The sequence below is a fragment of the Carcharhinus amblyrhynchos genome, chromosome 10 (genome assembly GCF_965287045.1).
Source record: "Carcharhinus amblyrhynchos chromosome 10, sCarAmb.v2.hapA, whole genome shotgun sequence".
Classification (NCBI taxonomy): Eukaryota; Metazoa; Chordata; class Chondrichthyes; order Carcharhiniformes; family Carcharhinidae; genus Carcharhinus; species Carcharhinus amblyrhynchos.
In genome coordinates this window covers 9,367,765-9,390,703 of record NC_137333.1, presented here as the reverse complement: position 1 = coordinate 9,390,703, position 22,939 = coordinate 9,367,765, and the positions used below count along the sequence as shown (strand labels likewise).

Below are 22,939 nucleotides of genomic sequence, written 5' to 3'. Positions count from 1 at the left end.
CTTTACATTCCTTGAAACTTATGTTTCCTTGGAACCTTTAGTGAGCTGTCAGCTTCATTTAAAAAGAAGTCAAGCACCATTAGCACCATTTCAAAAAGAGAGGCATAGTACATCCAGAATAATTATCTTAAAACAAATTTACTTCTCCAGATCACTATACACTATAATTATTCCAATTGTTATAGGGTTCACAGCACACTGCACCATTCCAGGTGCCTATTAAAAAGAAACATTGGCTCCATTCATATTGCAAACAAGAATATTTTAAAATTTAGACTGAGAGCAGGAACTAACAACTGTCTCAAAACTTGTGAAAGCAGCCATGTCAGCTTCTAAGATGAAAGGTTGCCATAGGCAAATATATATATAAAAGGTTGCTAGTAACGGTCAACCTCATGAACAATTTAACCTCAAATTTTTTAGCCAAAAAAGCCAAACTCTTTGTACTTATCGCCCGTTCACTGCTGAAGTCAAACCTGTCCTGGTGCCAACCTACCCATTAATAGAATCATTGAATCACACACTACTGAAGGTGGCCGTTCAGCTCCTTGTGACTGTACTTGTCAACATGTGATGTCAAGGCAACCGATCACCTTGCTGTTCCTACCAAACCCGCCCTCTAATATGGCAACATGATATCAAGGAGCAGTAGATACACAGCCCGGTTCAAACTTAAAATTGTTGGGAATGCAGAGCAGAGAAATCAAGATATTGGAGAAGGACGTTAAGAGACAGAAGGAAGCTCTTTGCACAGCTTTGGCTCCTTCTGTGCTAGTTTTGGGATGGAGTTGGCAGGAACAATCGCTGACCTTGCTGACCAAATCTGCAATAGTGAGACGATGGGAGGGGGTGGATTTCAACCCATTGAAACTATTGCTCATTGAAAGGTTGACTCCCTACTCTGTGCTAAAAATTTTGCCTTAGAAACTCGCTTTTTGCACAAGTGTATACAGTATAAAATCTTTCACCATGGATGATGCCTTAGTATCTGTGTTAACTCTTTGAAAGAGCTATTCAGTTAGCCTCACTGCCTTGCCCTTTGCCCTTAGATTTCTTCCTTTACAATTATATATTCAATTCCACTTTGAAAATCACGATTACATCTGCCTCCACCACACTTTCAGGCAGTACATTTCAGATCATCACAACTTGTGCAAAAATACGCAACTCCCTCTCTAGTTCTTTCGCTAAATAACATAATTATGAGCATTTAACTATCTTTGTCAAAATATTGGTAGTCTATTTAAAATTATTAGGATGTTCTAATTCTAGACTCTGCTAAATATTGTATTCATACACAATATTAATCTACTTTCACCACTTCCATTGTAATATCTTTAATTGCTGATCAGTTACTTGGCAATGAAAACATCAAAGGAATAGAATGATGGAAGTCTTCTTAGCTCCCTTCTTTGGACAGCCTGTGCACTGCAACATGCGCTGTCATGGTCTTCCATCAACTCAATCAATCTATATCAGGTAGCAGAATAGATAACTGTAGATAAGCTGCCCGAGTGAAAGAGTTTAAACTTCCTTAGTACTGCGTGGAATACAGATATCTATACAAAACCCTCAAATTACTCTCCCTTTTAATCACATGATTATCATTACAATCTTGCTATCGGTTTTTAGGAAATGGGCCAAATTTTGTCAATCTTGCATTTGTGTTCCCTACTGGAGGAGCCACATAAACGCTGTGGCTACAAAAGCAGGTCAAAGGTTGGGAATCCAATACCACAGAGCCTTTTCATCACCTACAAGGACAATTCATGCTTGTAATGGAATATTCTCCACTTGCCATATGAATGCAGTCCCAACAACACAAGAAACTTGACACCCTCTAGGACAAAGCAGCCCACTTGATTGACACTCCATGTTAAACATCCACCATGTTAAATATTCATTGCCTCCATCTGTGGCACACCATGTCTGCCATGTGTACCATCTATTAGATGATTGCAGCAATTCATCAAAGCTTCTTTGGCAACACCTTCCAAACCTACAACCTTGAGAAGAATAAGGACATCAGGCACAAGGAATATCTATATCTGCAAAGGTAGGTAGTGCTTTGACAAAGGGTCATCTGGACTCAATGTCAGCTCTTTTCTCTCCTTAAGGATGCTGTCAGACCTGCTGAGATTTTCCAGCATTTTCTCTTTTGGTTTCAGATTCCAGCATCCACAGTAATTTGCTTTTATCTATACCTGCAAGTTCTCCTCCAAATCATATACCACCCTGACTGTGAAGTATGTCACCACTTCTTCATTGTCTCTGAGTCAAGATCTTGGTATTCCCTCTACCTAACTGTGGGTGCACCTCCACCAGTAAGACTGAAACAATTCAAGGCAGCCAGCAGCCTGGTATGCAACAAACTCTAGTTTTATCAGTAATACTCACTTCCCGTGAATGATTTTTTTATTAAATTTGCTGCACCTTACATTTGAGTTAACTGACCTGATTATCGGTCAGTATTCTTTACCAAGTGAAAAAAATTGCACATTCTTTAAAAATTACTTTCAACAATTTTATCTTGAATTACACTTGCACGCTCAAATGTTCAATGGAATGTCATCATAGAGTCACTACAACAGAAAGAGGCCATTTGGCCCACCAAATCTGCACTGACCACAATTCATCCAGGTCCTATTCCCATAACCCCATATATTTATCCTGCTAGTCCCCCTGACATTAGGGTCAATTTAACATGGCCAATTAATCTAATCAACACACCTCTGGTCATCACAGTGCGTGGTTAGATTGTTGGCAAAAACTTCATGCTAACTAGAGACATTTAATAAATGTTTATGACTAAACCCAAATTCTTTTAATTTTCATCCTATGCATGATGGCCATTTAAATCAAGAAATAGGTACTCCCATGCTTCATAGCACAGTCTAGGAAATCCTATGGTTAATATGTTCCTACATGCAAAACAAAGGAAAGTTTATAAAGTTTACTTATTACTGTCACAAGTAGGTTTACATTACACTGCGATGAAGTTATTGTGAAAATCCCCTCGTTGCCACAGTCCAGCATCTGTTTGAGTACATGAGAGAGAACTTAACATAGCCAATGAACCTAAACAGCATGGTTTTCAGACCACGGAAGGAAACCAGAGCACCCGGAGGAAATCTACGCAGACACAGGGAGAATGTGCAGACTCCGCAGTGACTGGAGGCCGGAACTGAACCCAGGTCCCTAACGCTGTGAGGCAGAAGTGCTAACCACTGAGCTTTGTCACCGTGCCTCCCATAAGACTAGTAGTTTGCAGCAAGCTGAATATTGCTTGTGAGGAGCAAATTATAAGAATTATTCCCCAACCAGGTGCTTGCAAATGGTTCGGACAATCTGTGGGCTGTTTTGCAGTTTTTTTGGCTGTTGCCGCTCCTGTTGGGGGAATTATCCCTTATATCCCTAAATATGGTTTCCAGGAAGTTGTATGTGTTTGCATTCTGAAAAAGAGACTAAATGCATGGAGCTCAAAAGTTTTACTTGAATAAAAAAAGCATAATACGTTCCTTGTAAATCTTACATATATATGATAGCACAACCAAGATGCCAATAAATAGGCAACTGTAAAATTTGGTTTATTTGAGAAAACTGACCATGTTATCAGAACAGTAAACTTGAAGTATGTCACCATTTCTTCATCGTCTCTGCGTCAAAGTCTTGGTACTCCCTCTACCTGTGTGTGTGCACTTCCATCATGAAGACTGAACCAATTCAAAGCAGCCAGCAGCCTGATGTGCAACAAACTCTGGTTTTATTGATAATGTTCACTTCCCATGAATGATTTTTATTAAAATTGCTGCACATTATATTCAAGTTAACTGACCTGGTTATCCATCAGTATTCTTTACCATGTTCATCCTTTTGGGAAGATGGAGCTTATGACAGTAGTAGAATGTTCCAGAGGGAATGAAAACTAATCAATTTTACGCATATACACCTACTGTGGATCTATCAAGATGCAACAGCATCAGTTTTCCCATGCTTCCTAATAAGGCTTCTGGGCTGCAGCAATGAAAAGATAGGAGCCAAAAATCCTATATTTTTGAACTCTTACACAGTATCTTCTTTTTGAGGCAGCATCACTTTGGTAAGTAGACCTCATGTTCCCTATAAACCGAGGTTACCTGCCTAATAGTGAAACCTAGGGATCGAACAGATAACTCCAATCACCAATTCTGGTTAACTGGAAAAGATCAGCCACTATCACGTGGTCGCCTCTTTGTTTATGGATGGACATCTATTTTATCAGACTGGGGTTTTCCTTAACATTTAGTGAGTAAATGGACACTATATGAAAAGTATATGTAAAATAACCGAAAACCTCCCTGTTCTTCCTTTATTGTCGAAACACCAGATACTCCTCCTGTGCCATCTCTCAATATAAAACAGGTTCTTGGAACACTGACACTCACTTCTCCAGTGTTGAAACACCACCATGAAGCCACTTATTCAATCCAATCTACTGACCCTATTCAATGAATCATCCAGAATACCAATCATATAGAATGTGTACAACTGACAGGAATAACTTAGTGTCAAATACTTTGAATAACCTGTTAATGGGTAGCACGGTGGCACAGTGCCAGGGACCCAGGTTCAATTCCCAGCTTGGGTCACTGTCTGTGTGGAATTTGCACGTTCTCCCTGTGTCTGCTTGGGTTTCCTCCGGGTGCTCCTTCCACAGTCCAAAAGATGTCTGGTTAGATGCGTTGGCCATGTTAAATTCTCCCTCAGTGTACCCGAACAGGCGCCGCGCCGGAGTGTTGTGACTGGGGGATTTTCGCAGTAACTTCGTTGCAATGTTAATATAAGACTACTTGTGACACTAATAAATAAACTTTAAAACTTTTAATTATCTAGGTACAAAGACAATGATAGAACTATGTTTTGTGAACTACGCACGTTTCAGCCCTGACTAGGTATATGACTATTACAGGTTGGAATGTAATCGGCCTACAAATTATAGAAACAGCAAGCAATAATTGACCTTCATTCAATATCTATTGTGGCCAGTAATAAATAATCCATTATAGACAAACGCGCTTCACTTATCATACAATTTACCTTTTGACTTAATTCATTAGCGTGGATCTTCTGACAATCTAAGTCTCTTCGAAGCAATGAATTTTGTTTTTCCAATTGCAACAGCCTTCTTGCAAGATGAACACTGAGAGAGAAGAAAGGAGTTTGCAATTAATAGACTGAAACACATTTGTTCATTTAGAGTTACAGTATTCCATAAGGCTTCCATGATTTCTTAATACAACTGGGTGCTAAAGAAGCTTACCTTTTATAACCTAACAATAAGAAAAGAATGAAGAAAAATAAGATTAGTATTATAAGATCAAATACTGAGGAGAAACTACATTTTTTGCCAGCGTCAGCTTCAGTGCTATAAAAAGCTTGCGTTTGCCGGAATGAAACACATTAATCAGACTGAACAGAATATCCATCACTTGATCCTACAAAGTGATGTGGGACGTGTTGGTTGTTCCTCATTTTCATCATTACGCAAAGTTAGCTTCGAAGTAAGTGAATCTAATCATAACTGCTGCACGGTACATTCAGTTTATGACGAATCAAAGCAGCACAATGAAATCTATCAAGCCTTGGAGAATCTACTTTATTCAACGCCTCTGTTTCAACTCCTCTGCATTTGCCAAACTTGGCTTCCAATGCTGTTTTAACCAGGTTCAAAACAACTTTTAAGAGCATTCTGACAATTTATTTGCAGCCCTCTCATCCGTACGCTTTCTTCGATTTTCACAAAACATCCACAACTGGAACGTTAATCTCTTTTCTTTTTACAGGAGAAATTGATTTGTCTACCTTGATTTGATTTATTGTCACATGTATTACTGTATAGTGAAAAGTATTGTTTCCTGCACATTATACAGACAAACCGAATGGGCCAGGGAATGGCAAATGGAATTTAATGTTGGCAAGTGTGAGGTGGTCCACTTTGGTAGGAAGAATGGTAGGAAGGACTATTACTTACGGGGCGAAAAACTGCAGCAGGCGACGGTGCAGAGGGACCTCGGGGTCCTTGTGCATGAGTCGCAAAAACCCAGCTTGCAGGTGCAGCAGGTGGTCAGGAAGGCGAATGGGATGCTGGCCTTCATAGCAAGGGGGATTGAATATAAAAGTAGGGAGGTCTTGCTGCAGCTGTATAGGGCATTGGTGAGGCCGCAGCTGGAGTACTGTGTGCAGTTTTGGGCGCCACACCTGCGCAAAGATATTTTGGCCTTGGAGGGAGTGCAGAGGAAGTTTACTAGGCTGATACCGGAGTTGAGGGGGTTGAGCTATGAGGAGAGGCTGAATAAACTGGGCTTGTACTCGTTAGAGTTTAGAAGAATGAGGGGAGATCTCATTGAGACGTATAAGATGATGAATGGGATGGATAGGATAGAGGTGGAGAGACTCTTCCCGCTCAAAAAAAGACAGTAGGACTAGGGGGCACAGCCTCAAGATAAAAGGGGGGCGGTTTAGAACGGAGTTGAGGAGGAACTTCTTCACTCAAAGGGTGGTGAATCTCTGGAATTCTCTGCCCGTTGAAGTGGTGGAGGCTGCCTTGCTAAATATTTTTAAGACGCGGGTTGATGGGTTTTTGATAAGAGAGGGGATTAAGGGTTATGGGGAGAAAGCGGGAAAGTGGAACTGAGCAGCGACAGATCAACCATGATCTTATTGAATGGCGGGGCAGGCTCGAAGGGCTGGATGGCCTACTCCTGCTCCTATTTCTTATGTTCTTATCATTCATAGAGAAGGAAACGAGAGAGTGCAGAATGTTACAGTTACAGCTAGAGTGTAGAGAAAGATCAACTTAATGCAAGGTAAGTCCTTTCAAAAGTCTGATGGCAGCAGAGAAGAAGCTGTTCTTGCGTCGGTTGGTATGTGATTCAGACTTCTGTATCTTTTTCATGTTGAAAGAAGATGGAAGAGAGAATGTCTGAGTGGCGTGGGGTCCTTGATTATGTTGGCTGCTTTGCCAAGGTAGCGAGAAGTGTAGACAGAGTCAATGGATGGGAGGTTGGTTTGTGTGATGGATTGGGCTACATTCACAACCTTTTGTAGTTTCTTGTGGTCCTGGGCAGACCAGGAGCCATACCAAGCTGCAATACAACCAGAAAGAATGCTTTGTATTGTGCACCGGTAAAGCTGGTAAGTGTCGTGGCAGACATGCCAAATTTCTTTAGTCTTCTGAGAAAGTAGAGGTATTGGTGGGCTTTCTTAACTACAATGTTAAGTTACAGTGTTACATTAAAAGAATTCTGCTGAATGTCAAGTAAATACACACAGTGATGAAATCTCAACTCAGTGAATGATGTTGAACCACGCAGATGATTTTGTAAATACTTCACCTGCTGAATGACAGACTTTGTATGAGTGCAATGTAAAGAAACATGCCTTCCTAAATAAAAATGCATTTCCAAAGATTAAAAATAGCCATTCTGTGAGATTGGGAATCAAATCCCATACCCAATTCAGCCGTATTAATCTTCTTATAGAAAATCAAACCAAAATGAAATAAATCATGTGGTTACACTGGGAAATCTGCCACAGAATACAGCATGTCAGGGCAACAATGTGAATGACATGCTATTGATATAACTGAGATCATGTTTAGTTTACCATTTCACTTGACGTTTAAAAGGCAGGAAAGGACCTGCAAAATAGTGAAGTACTAGTTTTTTAAGGTTATAGAAGTTCTCCACATTATCATCACACTTTTTTATTTCCGTGACTACAGAAATGAGTATTGATTGCAGAAATAATCTGAAAACAATTTCTAGCATGCATGGACAACTTTCAAAATATACTTTCAACTTTATGTATACATAATGTCTGTGTGGAGTTTGCATGTTCTCCTTGTACCTCTGTGGGTCTCTTCTGGGTGCTCCAGTTTTCTTCCATAGTCCAAAGAAAGGCAGGTTAGGTGTTCCAAGGTGTGTAGGTTAGATAGATTAGCCATAGGAAATGTGTACATTAAAGTGGGGGCGGGGGGGGGGGGGGGGGGGGGGGGGGGTTGTGGGGGGGGCGGGGCAGGGCAGGAGAGGGTCTGGGTAAGATTCTCTGTTATAGAGTCAGTGCAGACTCACTGGGCCAAATGGCCTCTCTGGCACTTGGAAATTTTAGAGTTCTATGAATTAATTCAGAAAATACATATTTTAGATATATTACCTATTCCTTCTAGCACAAACTGGATTATTGATCTTTAGATATTCTCTGAAACAACTTATTTTCCATAAAAAGTGCTCATGTCAAGAGAAGAGTAAGGGAGACAATTGTCTCAGATGTCTTTTCCTCCTCTAAGATTGTTACTCAGCATCCAACATTTATTATTCTGAACACAGGAGATGCTACCTTCACAAAATAAACTTAGCAAATCTTCTTTTGGAGGAAGGGTAATGGACCATTTACCGTCATCTTCATGATTCAGAATTGTATTGTGATGATGATTTTGTGCCATTACAACATGTCTGTAAATTCAACAATATAATGATGGGTTTTTGTTGACGGTACTCTTTTAATACAAGTCACCGTTTTAGATAACACATTAGTTAAAATTATGAAATAGAATCCTTACAGTGCAGAAGGACTGCACCATCAAGCCTGCACTGACAACAATCCCATCCAGGTCCTGCCCCTGTAACTGCCCTGTATTTAACTCCCCTAATATTAAGTACTATTTAAAAATTTTTGTAACTTGGACAAGCGATGTCAATACAAATACTCTCCAATCAAATCCCAGAACAAGGATAGATATCTGAAGTTCAACCAGCAGAGGAAATAAACAAAATCAAGAATTCCCCGAAATCTATCTTCAGGGTACTCTGTGAAAATCACACATCTTTAGCAATCTCACCCGTGTCCCTACTGCATTTACCCTGCTAATTCCTGTAACATTAAGGGGCAATTCAAGAAGGCAAATCAACCTAACCTGCACATCTTTGGGATGTGAAAGGAAACCGGAGCGTCCGGAGGAAACCCACACAGACAAGAAGAGAATGTGCAGACTCCATAAAGACAGTCACCTGAGGTCGGAATTGAACCCGAGCCCCTGGCGCTGTGGGGCGGCAGTGCTAACCACTGTGCCATAGTTATTGTTTTCGAACTAAATTCGACACGCTGGGAAAAAAGAACCCTAATATTAAGTATTATTTAAAAATGTTTGCAACTCAGCCAAGCAATGTCAATACGAATACTCTACAATAAAATCTCAGAACAAAGATAAACATCTGAAGTTCAAACAGCGGAGGAAATAAACACAACCAAAAACTCCCCAAAATCTATCCTTAAGAGTACTCTGAGATAACCAGGCGTCTTCAACAATTTCATCTGTGTGCTTACTGCAGCTTGCTGTCTGTGGATTCCACATAGGACTGTGGGAGAATCATAAACCTGATAAGCCCCACAGAGATCACAAGGTAACATTTCTCTCAAGTTAGGCGAGGTAACACGTATGCAGAATGCCACTCAATTCAGTCAGGAGGCCAAAATAAAAACAGAAAATGTTGCAAAAACTCAGCAGGCCTGACAACATCTGTTATAGTTACAGTAATCCTAATTCTGGGAAGAGGACAGGGCAACCTATTCTCACACTAAGGTTGGATTGAATTGAATTAATTCCTATTTTCTAAAGTTACAGAGACTATTTCCTATTGCTGATAATATTTGCATTTATTTTCCGAGGTTGCAGCATGAATTCTTGGGTCTGTGCCATCGCCTTTGATGGAATAGGCTGTTTCCAGTTCTAAGGAAATAATGGAAATAGCAAATTCAAATAGTGGAAATACATAACATCTGTGCAGTGCCAGTACTTTTTATTTTATTCAAATCCCTCAAATTGAAAGACCTTTTCAGAAGGGGAATCTGTTTCATAGAATCCTACAGTGCAGAAGGAGGCCATTTGGCCCATTGAGTCTGCACCGACCACAGTCCCACCCAGGCCCTGTCCTCATAACCACATGCATTTACTCTAGCTAATCCCCAGGACACTTGGGGTCAATTTAGCATGGCCAATCAACCTAACCTGCATATCTTTGGACTGTGGTTGGAAACCAGAGCACCCAGAAGAAATCCATGCAGACACAGGGAGAATGTGCAAACTTCACACAGACAGTGACCCAAGCCAGGAATCGAACCTGGGTCCTTGGTGCTGTGAAGCAGCAGTGCTAACCACTGTGCCACTGTGTCAATAGGGGTGAATGTGATAAATCACTATTAACTCTGATAACGGCGCTTGGAATTATAAAAGATAGCTAGGTAATCAATGCCAGAAATTTTTGATTGTTTTTAGTTTCTGTAACCTAGCCTGAACATTGCCAAGTTGACTTTGAGGCAAGGGGGCGGGGGGGAAATGCAGAGTTTCAGGTGTGTAGAAAGTGAAGGGCTACTAAACTCAATAACAGCTAGACATTAGGGGTAGATTAAGTGGTGCAGATGGTGAACCCTTGTAACTCCTGCTGGTTTATTTCATAGCCGCACCTTCCCCAGAAAGGAAAGAAAAAACGAAACAGAGTGAATAGGTTAAGGGGAAATAAGCAGGAAAGCCAAAAAACAGAGGCAGAAGGATACGAAACATAGAAATAGCAACACAAAGATATTAGAAGCAAGCCTGTTTGATTGGCATTACATCCACAAACATCCACTCCCTTCACCACCGACACTCAGTCACAGCAATATGTACTATCCACAAGATTCACTGCAGATCAAAGATTCTTAGACAGCACCTTCCAAACCCACAACTACTTCCATTCGGAAGGACAAGGGCAACAGATACAATGGGAACACCACAATCTGGAAGTTTCTCTCTAAGCCACTCACCACCGTGACTTGGAAATATATTGTCATTCCTTTACAGTCATTGGGTCAAACTTCTGGAGTTCCCTCTCTTATAGCATTGTGGGTCAACCCATAACATGTGGACTGCAGCATTTCAAGAATGCAACTCACCATCGTCTTCTCAAGGGCAACTAGGGAAGGGCAATAAATGCTGGCCAGCCAACAATATCTATGTCCCATGACTGAATAAAAAATATAAAGAGTGATCATATTCTCTGACTTCCACTGTAGGGAACCTATTACATATAGAAAGATACCTGACAGCCTATGTCGTCCTGTTGGTTGGAGCATATATTCATGTTTGAAAAAAAAATGGAAAATTCTCTGGCATCTTTCAGCAACAGGATTAAGACGTCAACCATAATGTTACAAAAGGGAATCAGCAACTCAAGAGCAAGGAAAATTTAAAGATGATGACTGTTGATTGCTGATGGCAATACTCAATAAGCCAACAGTTCCGCATAAACAAGTTGAAATTATTTTCTCCTTATCACAGCTCCTCCTACATAATCAATTTTCTAAGACTGCAACTGTTGTTTAATCATACTGGTGTTTTATCATACCTGCCATCTTAGGTTCTGTTGAGGCCTGGATATGCTCTTGTTAAACCTGAGTGATTTCCAATTGCATGCCAAGAGTAATAAAAATAGTTTTACCCAAATCTTTCTCAGTTTGCTAGTTCCTATTTGTCAATAAGGAATCTAGCCTTTAAAATAAAGATCAGATTTACTAAATTAAATGTTAGTAAAGCAACCAAATTTCAATGTTATGTTTGTGTTTACATATTAGTGAATTTAGATTCACCTTTCATATTTTGTAAGACCAGTAAGTCCAGTACTTATTGCCTATATTTTTAACTAAATTATAGATATTTATTAACTCAAACGATTTTTCCTTATAAAAGTTGATTTACATCACTAATGTGCAATAAATCTTGAAGTTACCAGGCTTTACAAAAGCATTCAACAACATCCTTGGCACAGTTGCGGGCACTGCTTCCTCACAGCACCAGGGGCCTGGGTTCAATTTCAAGCTTGGTTCACTGTATGTGTGGAGTTTGCACATTCTCCCCATGTCTGTGTGGGTTTCCATGGTGTGGAGATGGCGGCGTTGGACTAGGGTAAACACAGTAAGAAGTCTCACAACACTAGGTTAAAGTCCAACAGGTTTATTTGGTAGTAAACGCCACCAGCTTTCGGAACTCCCTGCTTACCTGATGAAGGAGCAGCGCTCTGAAAGCTAGTGGCTTTTATACCAAATAAACCTATTGGACTTTAACCTGGTGTTGTGAGACTTCTTACTGTGTGGGTTTCCTCCAGGTGCTCCTGTTTCCTCCCGCAATCCGAAAGGCATACTGGTCAGGTGCATTGGCCACGCTAAATTCTCCCTTACTGATCTGGAGTAAGGCTATCAGGGGATTTACAAAGTAACTTCATTGCATTGTTAATGTAAGCCTACTTGTGACTAATAAACTCTACTGTGCATTTATTCTCAAGAAGTTCATAATCTACCGCAACGAACTAATGATAAAAATTAAACACAAGATTATCATGTTAGTGCAGAAGTAATCAAATCTAGTAAAAATTAAAGTCCAGATTCATTTCAACTGCTTGCGTTTTTTGGCTTTACTTTGACTGAAGACATCTAGTGTTTTTATTGTTTGCATTTCTCAAAGGTTTCTTCTTAATTAAACTTATGCCCTAGAGCAGAACAGAAGGATAAGAACGGAATCTCAGAAATGTTGGAGAAGGGCTAATTAGAAAATGAAGACTGTTTAAACATCTCGCATGTCTGCCCATTGAAATGTTAAACAACCTTGTTGAACGCAGCTGACTGCAGTATAAAATGTGGAAAAAGATTGCAAAAACAGGGTCTGAAACCCAAGACCGATAGATAGCTTCACCAGTATCGGACATGCTAATCAAGTTTGAATGGCTGATAATTATTGACTAAAACAGGTTTCTCATGAACACGTTTGTGGCCAAATGTTTTTGAATCAAGCATATAGTCTATTAAACCATTCATTTTTGAACAGTCAAAGACAGAAAGGATTTATGGAACAGGGAAAGCAGCCAGCATTCTGACAGAATTAGGGCAGGTAGGGACAAGAACATGGTGCTCTGCATCCCCACACATTTTAACATCCCTTAAATTCACTACCGGAAGTGACTGATGACATATTGTACGTCCAGCTACGTGTGGGTGCGCATGGTTTAATTAGTTTCAATGATGAAATTCAATCCAATGTATTTCTCATCATAATAACGGACGAGGGATGATCATTTGTCCATTGTCACCCAGTGTGCTACGGATAGTGCAGGGAAGGGCCTTAAAGAATGATTTTAAAGCTTATATTAGCAGCATGGATACCACTAGCAGTGCCACACTGTAGCTGAGTGTTTTGGGGTCTTTAAAAATGCAGGTGTCTTTTTTTATTGAGAACCGGATTAGCAGCATAAAGATCTCTCAGCTCTGGTCAGAAGCCTGAGCGGAACAAGGAAAAGAGGGAATAGGTTCACAATTTATTTTTGCGACTGCCCGAATTATGATGGACATATTGTGCAAGAATGTAACGCGAGACGTGAGGAACGTGAATGAATGCATTTGTTATGCACACGACTGTTATTGGTGGGAACAAGCTTTGAACTTATTTTGTTTCACTGTCTGTCGGGAGTACATTCCCTATGATACAACTTTATTTTTGCATTTTTAATAGAACTTTTGATTAACATCAACTGAAAAAGGGAAAGTGAGACTGCTTTGACCACTGTTTGTGATTCAATAAGATTCTCGTCACTCAGTTGTTCGTGTAAGGGCTTGATTTTTCAAATTTAATTTCCTGCCATTTACTTCCTCTGGATTGGCATTTTATCTTTTGACGGCCGCATAGTTGACCTTTCCTATATTGATATTTGCTAAGCCGTGATCTTTACAGATTGGTCCTTGTGATTTTCCTATGGGGTCTAGATTGTTCATTACTTGAAGTTTGAAAGAAAGACAAGAGGGGGAGAGGGGGCCCTAATATTCCTCTGATGGCCTTCCCACTGGGCTCTCTTCGCCCCTGACCTCTCTGCAATTATACAGTGGGGCTGGCCCAACCACCCTTTCTCATTTGAATCACTCAAGCAGCCAATTGATGACCACTTCAGGGATGTTTTCTGTCCAGCCTCAATTATCAGGATGGCAAGAGTTGTGCAGGCACAGGGGGACGTGCTGGAAAAATTATCCTGCTCACGCCTCAGGTGGGAAACTGGGGTCAGATGAGGAGAACATATAGAACATAGAACAGTACAGCACAGTACAGGCCCTTTGGCCCTCAATGTTGTGCTGAGCTATGTCCAAACCCAAGATTAAGCTATCCCACTCCCTCAATCAACAGCTTCCTTTCAACATCTCATACCCCCACCAAAAGTGTGGCCCCTGCGGGTGCACCCTCCCCCACTGACCTCACCAACAACCCCAACTGCCTTTTGCCCACCTCCTCTCTCCTCTTGACCCCCACACTTACCCAGCCCTGGATTCCCAGGATTAAGGTTTTGGGGACTTCTCGTAATTCCAGTCACATCCCTAGCACTTTCTGGCACTGCTGAGAACAGAGAGTTGTTGGGCACTTGGTGAGGGGCCATTTGCAGTCACTTAACACTTGCTGGGGTGCGAAGGCAGTAACAGCGGCATTGGATTCACTGCTGATGCTTTGGATGGTAGAGAGGGAAACACTGCCAACCGGAGAGTCCAATGTGGGAAATCCAGCAGCTAACCTACATACAGCACTTTTTCCTTTAGTGATGGAAATGAAAGACATAAACTGGCCTCGACGATTTTACAATTAGAATCTGCAAACTTAAAACATGCCTTAAATTTGATTCTACGTCAAACAGCAGCGCAGAACGCCAGAAAACCATTGTTCATCAGCATCACCGGGTGGCACAGTGGTTAACATTGCTGCTTCACAGCGCCAGGGATCCAGGTTCAAATCTGGCGTAGGGTTGCTGTCTGTGTGGAGTTTGTACATTCTCCCTGTGTCTGCGTGGGTTTCCTCCAGGTGCTGCATTTTCCTCCCACAGTCCAAATATGTGTGGGTTGGCCATGCTAAATTGACCCTGATGTCAGGGGGATTAGCAGGGAAAATGTGTGGGGTTGTGGGAATAGGGCCTGGTTGGGATTGTGGTCAGTACAGACTTGATGGGCTGAATGGCCTCCTTCTGCATTGCAGTGATCCTATGATTCTGAACCGTAACTTTTCTCAAGGAGAGTCAATGAATGCTGAAATCTGCGTCAGCATTATTCTGACTTCGAAGTGGGTAGCAAGAACCAGACATTTGAGTTTGGTGGTTAGTTTCAATTTCTTTTCCTGGATACTTTGATTTTTAGTTTGATAAGTAAAAACAGTAATAACACTGCTATTCTGTGCTCTTCTGCAAATATACACAGTTTCCACAGAAGATGAATTCATGATCAATAGGATAACTGAGATAATATACATAAATAGCAGTGACAGCACAATCTTGTAAAGTAAGGACAATATTTGAAACACAATCAATAAATGCTCCAACACAAAGCAACAAATTCAAGGTTTGATAAGGACACATTTCATACTTGCATTTTGAGGTTCTTTGAGGTCAAATAAAGGAAAGCAGAAACCAGCTGTCTGGGAACAGCTACTTAATTCAGGAAAGAATATAGTTATGATCCTCAGAGAATGATAATTTTTAAAAAGGAATCCCCATAACGCCAACGGAAATAAACAGATGGGCAAATTTCACTTCTTACGACTTTTACTGTAACAGACCAACTAAAATCACCCCAGATCAAACAGTAATTAACAGGCAACTAGTATATTTAACTAAAGGAATACATATGTTTCACGTCAACTAATGCAATACTTTTACTCTATGCCATACTTCTGGCAGATAGGCAGCATAAAGAAACAGTCCACAAGACATTAAGATTACTCAAAATCACTCCCAGCAGAGGTTCAGCTCTGTCAGGCCAGGTTAGGACCTTGCATATCCTCTGCCAATCATTCCACTCCACCTGAGTTTAAGCAAGGAATATCTCGACACATTCTCCTCTGTCTCAGATTACTTCAGTCCTAATGGTCCAGAATTCCAGCACCTGCCCCCTTTAAAAGATTTAGTCGTCTCTGCTAAATGCGTTTTCATGATGTGGAGATGCCGGCGTTGGACTGGGGTAAACACAGTAAGAAGTCTGACAACACCAGGTTTAAGTCCAACCGACTTATTTGATAGTTTGCCCCGAAAGCTTGCAAGTTTACTATCAAATAAATCAGTTGGACTTAAACCTGGTGTTGTCAGACTTCGTACTGTAAATGCATTTTCGCCATGGAAAGTTTTACTTCCTGCCCATCGTTTCCTACAGAACAGCGATGTCCTGTCTTTGGAAGAATTCCAATTCTTTCCTGTCTGTGCCTCAGCAACAGCTGTTATATGTTCGGTTTGCTATGGTAAAAGATTCTAAAACTGCCACCTGACATTCCAATAAGGTCCTATCTGAGTTTCTCTCCCCATGATAATCTGAGAACACTTGGGCATTTCTCCGAACTGAGGTCTTCACCATCTCTCTTTTCACAACTTTCTGTTTTTACTCTGAACGTACACCTTAAAACTCAACTGTCGTGTAAAGTTTGGCATTCATGACAAAATACTGCAATATTTGCTTTAACAGTCTTTGCAGAATACAAAAATGTTTCTCGTTACACTGTACATGGCATGGTAGCATAGTGGTTAGCACTGCTACTTCACAGTGCCATGGAGTTTGATTCCCAACTTGGGTTACTGTCTGTGTGGAGTTTGCATGTTCTCCCCCATCTGCGTGGGTTTCCCCCAGGTGCTCCGGTTTCATCCCACATTCTGAAAGACGGGCTTGTTAGGTGCAGTGACTCGAACAGGTGCCAGACTGTGGCAACTAAGGGAATTTCACAGTAACTTCGTTGCAGCCTTACTTGTGACTAAACTTTATTTTACTTTACACATGGTCACATACTCTGTAGCTGGAAATAGCATAAAGAAGTGTCAATTTCTTACCTCTGCTTAAGGCGTCGTTTTGCAGTTGTAGGAACATTAGCACCATAGCCATAAGAGAAAAGAACACGTTCTGCATCATCCTCATTTTCCACTGTGGAAAAGCAACAAAACTAATTGAAATATATATCAATAGACATCGAAAGGTCAAAATACATTCTAGTTTTGAATTATTATGTGGAAAACTGTACAGTACTATTCATTACTGGTAGGCATTTATTTATCTTTGGATTTTGGAACTATCTTATGATACCTTCTTTTTATATGAAATACTGGGCTCAGCGGGCCCAGTATTTCATATAAAATTGCAAATCAAGGCTGTTAAATGGCTTGCAGTCAAAATACACAATGTTGTGTGCAACTGATCCACATACACCAGAAACTATGTACGGAGTCAGCTGGCCACATTGATTGTCTATTGTTGTAGACATTCTCATTTTAGTGATCTAGGTCCACCCAATTTCTTCAGGGTAGCATCTGAGGTTCAACTACCTTCAACTGCTTCATTAATGACCTTCCTTCCACAAGTGTTTTGATAAGGTAAACAAATTCCCAGGACCTGATGGGATCTATCCCAAAATACTGAGGGAGACAAATGCTGGGGCCGTGTACAAAATCTTCATATCCTCTTGAGTCACAGTAGAAGTCCAGAGGATTGGACAATAGCCAATGTGGTTCCTCTGTTTAAGAAGGGCAACAGGGGGAATCTGAGAAATTACAGGCGGGCGAGTCTTATGTCAGTGGTAGGGAAATTATTGGAGAAGATCCTTAGGGACAGGATTTATTCACATTTAGGAAAATATGGACTTATTAGCGAAAGGCAGCATGGCTTTTTGCGGGGAATGTCATGTCCCACAAACTTGATTTGAGTTTTTTGAGGAAGTGACATAGATGATTGCTAAGGACGAGGACTTTGCAAGACCTTTGACAAGGTCCCTCGTGGTAGGCTAATACAGAATCCATGATGGGCTGGTAAGATAGATACAGAATTGATTTGGTCAAAGACAGAGTGAGGTGGTGGAAGGGTATTTTTCTGACTGGAGATCTGTGATAGTGGTGTTCACAGTAAAAAGTCTGACAACACCAGGTTCCCTAGAAGAGGGAAACCTCGAAAGCTTGTGAGTATTATCAAATAAATCGGTTGGACTAAAGCCTGGTGTTGTCAGACTTTTTGCTGTGTTTACGCCAGTCCAACGCCGGCATACCCACATAGTGGTGTTCCACAGGAATCAGTGCTAGGACCCCTGGTGTTGGAGGAGAATGTAGGTGGTCTGATTATTTTGGAGATTACACAAAGATTGGGAGAGCTGCAGATAGCAAGGAGGACTGCAGGAAGATACAGCAGGATACAGACAGGCTGGAGACTTGAGTGGAGAAATGGCAGATGAACATATGTTAGCTGATGCATTTTGGAAAGTCTAATACAGGAAATGAGTATATAAAAATAGCAGAACCCTTAGAAACATTATATAGAAGGATTTAGGCACACAGGTCCATGGTTTCTTGAAAGTGGCAACACAAGTGGCTAAGATGGTCAAGAAGGCATACGGCATGCTTGCCTTCATTGGTTGGGGCATAGAGTATAAAAATTGGCAAGTCATGTTGCAGCTGTATAGAACTTTAGCTAGGCCACATTTAGAATATTGTGTACAGTTCTGGTCACCGCACTACCTTTGTCACTTACTGTCCTATCTGGAAACAATACACATCTCTTTAACTCAGGCTAATGCTATCTCCACTCACATTGTCTGCAGCTTTAAGACTTGAATAGTAGGTTAGTTGGAAAGACTTGCATTCTAATCAGTATTCTGTAAACTGTGTGTGACTTTATATGCCCTTTTCTGATCAGAACCTTCCACACACCTGACGAAGAAACACATTTCCGAAAGCTTGTGAGATTACTATTGAATAAACTGGTTGGACTCTAACCTGGTGTTGTGAGACTTCTTACCAAATAAATGAATAGTCAAGGAATAGAGGGATACGGACCACATAGATGCTTGGTTGGCTGAGAGGCCTGTTCCTGTGTTGTACTATTCTTTGACATTGGTAGGTGTATCGTGTATCTTAAAATATCATGATAAATCTGATATGGGGAAAATGTCCTCTATGCACATGCTGTAACAAAATTGTCAGGATGTTCTTTATTAACACATTTGCCATTTGGATAGGGTACAGGTAAGGGAAAAGGCCGAGGATGTCCCAATAATAGAGGGAGTAGGGGGCGTGAGTATGGTTGGTGGCGTTACGGCAAATAGGGTCCAGGTGAAGGCTGGGATGAAAGCGCTTTATCTGAATGCACGAAGCATTCGGAATAAAGTGGATGAGCTGGTGGCGCAGATCGACACAAATGGATACGATCTGGTGGCCATTACAGAGACGTGGCTGCAAGGTGACAGGGACTGGGAGCTGAATGTACAGGGCTATCAAGTGTTTAGGAAGGATAGGCAGGAGGGAAAAGGAGGGGTGCGTAGCTCTGCTGATTAAGGATAGCATCAAGGTGGTAGCAAGGGATGATATTGGAGCCAAGGAGCAGAACGTGGAATTGTTGTGGGTGGAGATTAGGAACAGCAAAGGGAGGAAGACGCTGGTGGGTGTCGTCTATAGGCCCCCGAATAATGATCTGGAGGTGGGGCGGGCTGTTAACGCACAAATAAGTGCGGCATGCAGGAATGGGACGGCCGTAGTTATGGGGGATTTCAATCTGCATATTGATTGGTCGACCCATGTTGGACGCGGTGGGCTCGAGGAGGAGTTCTTGGAATGCTGCCGGGATAGTTTCCTGGAACAGTGTGTGTTGGAGCCAACGAGGGAGCGAGCTATCTTGGATCTGGTGCTATGTAATGAGGCGGGTAGAATTAGGGACCTTGCGGTGAAGGATCCTCTTGGGGAGAGTGATCATTGTATGGTGGAGTTTCTGGTGCAGATGGAGGAGGAGAAAGTGGGTTCCTAGACAAGCGTACTTTGTTTGAATAGAGGGGAGTACGGTAGGATGAGAGAAGAATTGGCGAATGTTGACTGGGGGAGCGCGTTGGAGGGAGGGTCTGCTGAGGAGCAGTGGAGGATCTTTAAGGAGATCTTTCTTGGTGCTCAGCGGAAATTTATTCCGATGGTCAAAAAGGACCGTAGGAGGAGAGGTAATAAGCCGTGGATAACGAAGGAGGTGAAGGAAAGTGTTAAATTAAAAGCGGAGGAATTTAGAGTAGCTAAGAGTAGTGGGCGAGAAGAGGATTGGGAGAGGTTTAAATGTCAACAAAGATTGACAAAGAAGTTGATAAAGAAGGGTAGGAGAAACTATGAAGCTGGGCTAGCGCTTAATATAAAAAAGGATAGCAAGAGTTTTTATAAATATATAAAAAGGAAGATGCTGGCTAGGGTGAACGTTGGTCCTTTAGAGGATGAGAAAGGGGACCTAGTGGTAGGGGATGGGGATATGGCTAAGGTATTGAATAACTTTTTTGTTTCTGTCTTCACGGAGGAGGACGTGAATAATTTGCCGGGTGTTAGCGATGGAAATGTGGTAGGACTGGAGGGTCTTAATGACATTACTGTTACTAGAGAGGCGGTGCTCGACAGAATGGAGGGGCTGATTGTGGACAAGTCCACAGGACTGGATGGAATGCATCCGAGGGTTCTGAAAGAAATGGCGGAGGTGATAGTGGATGCCTTGGTGGTTATTTTCCAGATGTCGCTGGATTCCGGGGAAGTGCCGGAAGATTGGAAAACGGCTAATGTTACGCCGTTGTTTAAGAAGGGTGCCAGGCAAAAGGCGGGGAACTATAGGCCGGTTAGTTTAACGTCTGTGGTAGGTAAAATGTTAGAATCCGTCATTAAGGAGGAAATTGCGAGGCATCTTGAAAGCAATTGCTTGATAGAGCAGACGCAGCACGGTTTCATTAAAGGGAAGTCGTGTCTGACAAATTTACTGGAGTTCTATGAGGATGTGTCTAGGGCAGTGGATAGAGGAGAGCCGGTGGATGTGGTCTTTCTGGATTTTCAGAAGGCGTTTGACGAAGTACCTCACAAGAGGTTATTGCAGAAGGTCGAGGGACATGGAGTTGGGGGTAGGGTGTTAGCGTGGATAGAGGATTGGTTGTCAAATAGGAGGCAGAGAGTGGGGGTCAACGGGTGCTATTCGGATTGGCGGATGGTGACTAGTGGAGTGCCCCAGGGGTCGGTGCTGGGGCCTCAGCTTTTTACCATTTATATAGATGATCTGGAGGAGGGAACCGAGTGTAGGGTGTCGAAATTTGCTGATGACACCAAGATTGGGGGAACGGCAAATTGTGTGGAGGGTGTGGAGAGTCTGCAGAAGGATCTAGATAGGCTGGGCGAATGGGCCAGGAAATGGCAAATGGAATTTAATGTTGGCAAGTGTGAGGTGGTTCACTTTGGTAGGAATAATGGTAGGAAGGACTATTACTTACGTGGCGAAAAACTGCAGCAGGCGACGGTGCAGAGGGACCTCGGGGTCCTTGCGCACGAGTCGCAAAAACCCAGCTTGCAGGTGCAGCAGGTGGTCAGGAAGGCGAATGGGATGCTGGCCTTCATAGCGAGGGGGATTGAATATAAAAGTAGGGAGGTCTTGCTGCAGCTGCATAGGGCATTGGTGAGGCCGCAGCTGGAGTACTGTGTGCAGTTTTGGGCGCCGCACCTGCGCAAAGATATTTTGGCCTTGGAGGGAGTGCAGAGGAGGTTTACTAGGCTGATGCCGGAGTTGAGGGGGTTGAGCTATGAGGAGAGGCTGAATAAACTAGGCTTGTACTCGTTAGAGTTTAGAAGAATGAGGGGAGATCTCATTGAGACGTATAAGATGATGAATGGGATGGATAGGATAGAGGTGGAGAGACTCTTCCCGCTCAAAAAAGACAGTAGGACTAGGGGGCACAGCCTCAAGATAAAGGGGGGACGGTTTAGAACAGAGTTGAGGAGGAACTTCTTCACTCAAAGGGTGGTGAATCTCTGGAATTCTCTGCCCGTTGAAGTGGTGGAGGCTGCCTTGCTAAATATTTTTAAGACGCGGGTTGATGGGTTTTTGATAAGAGAGGGGATTAAGGGTTATGGGGAGAGGGCGGGAAAGTGGAATTGAGCCACGACAGATCAGCCATGATCTTATTGAATGGCGGGGCAGGCTCGAAGGGCTAGATGGCCTACTCCTGCTCCTATTTCTTATGTTCTTATGTTCTAATTCCAACTCTGCACGTTGACCTACTTTCAGCCGATTGCATTATAACACCATCCAGTTCCTCTTCTAGCTTCTCATAGGTCACCAATCGTGCTTGAAGCTCAGAGTTTTGTGCCTGAAGTTCAGTGGTATGCTTATCTGCTGATGACTGCAGTCTGTAAAATTCTTTTGTTAAAACCTGTTGAGAGGATAATGCAAGAACTCACAATTTACTGTAAACTTGTTTTTACATTCTAACTCGTAAATGCAAATTACATGGAAAATTTAACTATCAATTTACTAGTTAGCATGCTTACATAAAATTCCTCTGTGTGCCATTCAACACAGGCTTTAACTGATTTACTTAAAAGGCTAATTATGCTGTTGAATTAACACACTAAGGAATTTTACATTAACTAGTGAAGCTCCAGTGCCTTTATCAATGAGAAGTGAAGAACCATTTTATAGTCAGATGAAGGCAGCAGGGAATAATTGGATCTAGGCAGGAGAAGTGGTAAGAAAAAGGGGTGAGGAGAAACATGGAAGGGTGAGATGCAGAACGGAATGAAGAGAAACATGGAGTCGTGGAAGTCAAGAAAAGAGGAGTGTGAGATAAAAGGAGGAAAGAGGATGGATGGTATAGGTCAGAAACAGCAGCTACAGGAAGGGGGCAAGTGAGGAGAAGTGTTGGGTGAAAGAAAGGAAGAAGACGGGGAGAGGAAGGGGAAGAGGAGGAGGATGATGACAAAATACTGTAGAATGAGAGAAAGGGTACAAAGGAGAAGAGTGGAGAGAAGAGGGTGTGGACAGTGGAAGACCAGGGGAGCAAAGTTAGGGGTGGGAGCGTGGAGGGGGATGGGGTCAGAAAATCCCACCT

At 42.0% G+C, this 22,939-nt stretch overlaps 1 protein-coding gene across 2 annotated transcripts in view; it reads right to left on the bottom strand.

The window, feature by feature from the left end:
• Nucleotides 1–22,939, bottom strand: part of pibf1 (progesterone immunomodulatory binding factor 1) — a 117,371-nt gene that overhangs the window by 29,341 nt on the left and 65,091 nt on the right. For both annotated transcript variants that reach the window (XM_080197841.1, XM_080197842.1), the window contains exons 12-14: nucleotides 22,111–22,261; nucleotides 16,902–16,992; nucleotides 5,077–5,179 (exon numbers count right to left, since the gene is read on the bottom strand). In XM_080197841.1, coding sequence (XP_080053967.1) covers nucleotides 5,077–5,179; nucleotides 16,902–16,992; nucleotides 22,111–22,261 — 345 coding nt within the window. The remainder of the gene's footprint in view (nucleotides 1–5,076; nucleotides 5,180–16,901; nucleotides 16,993–22,110; nucleotides 22,262–22,939) is intronic.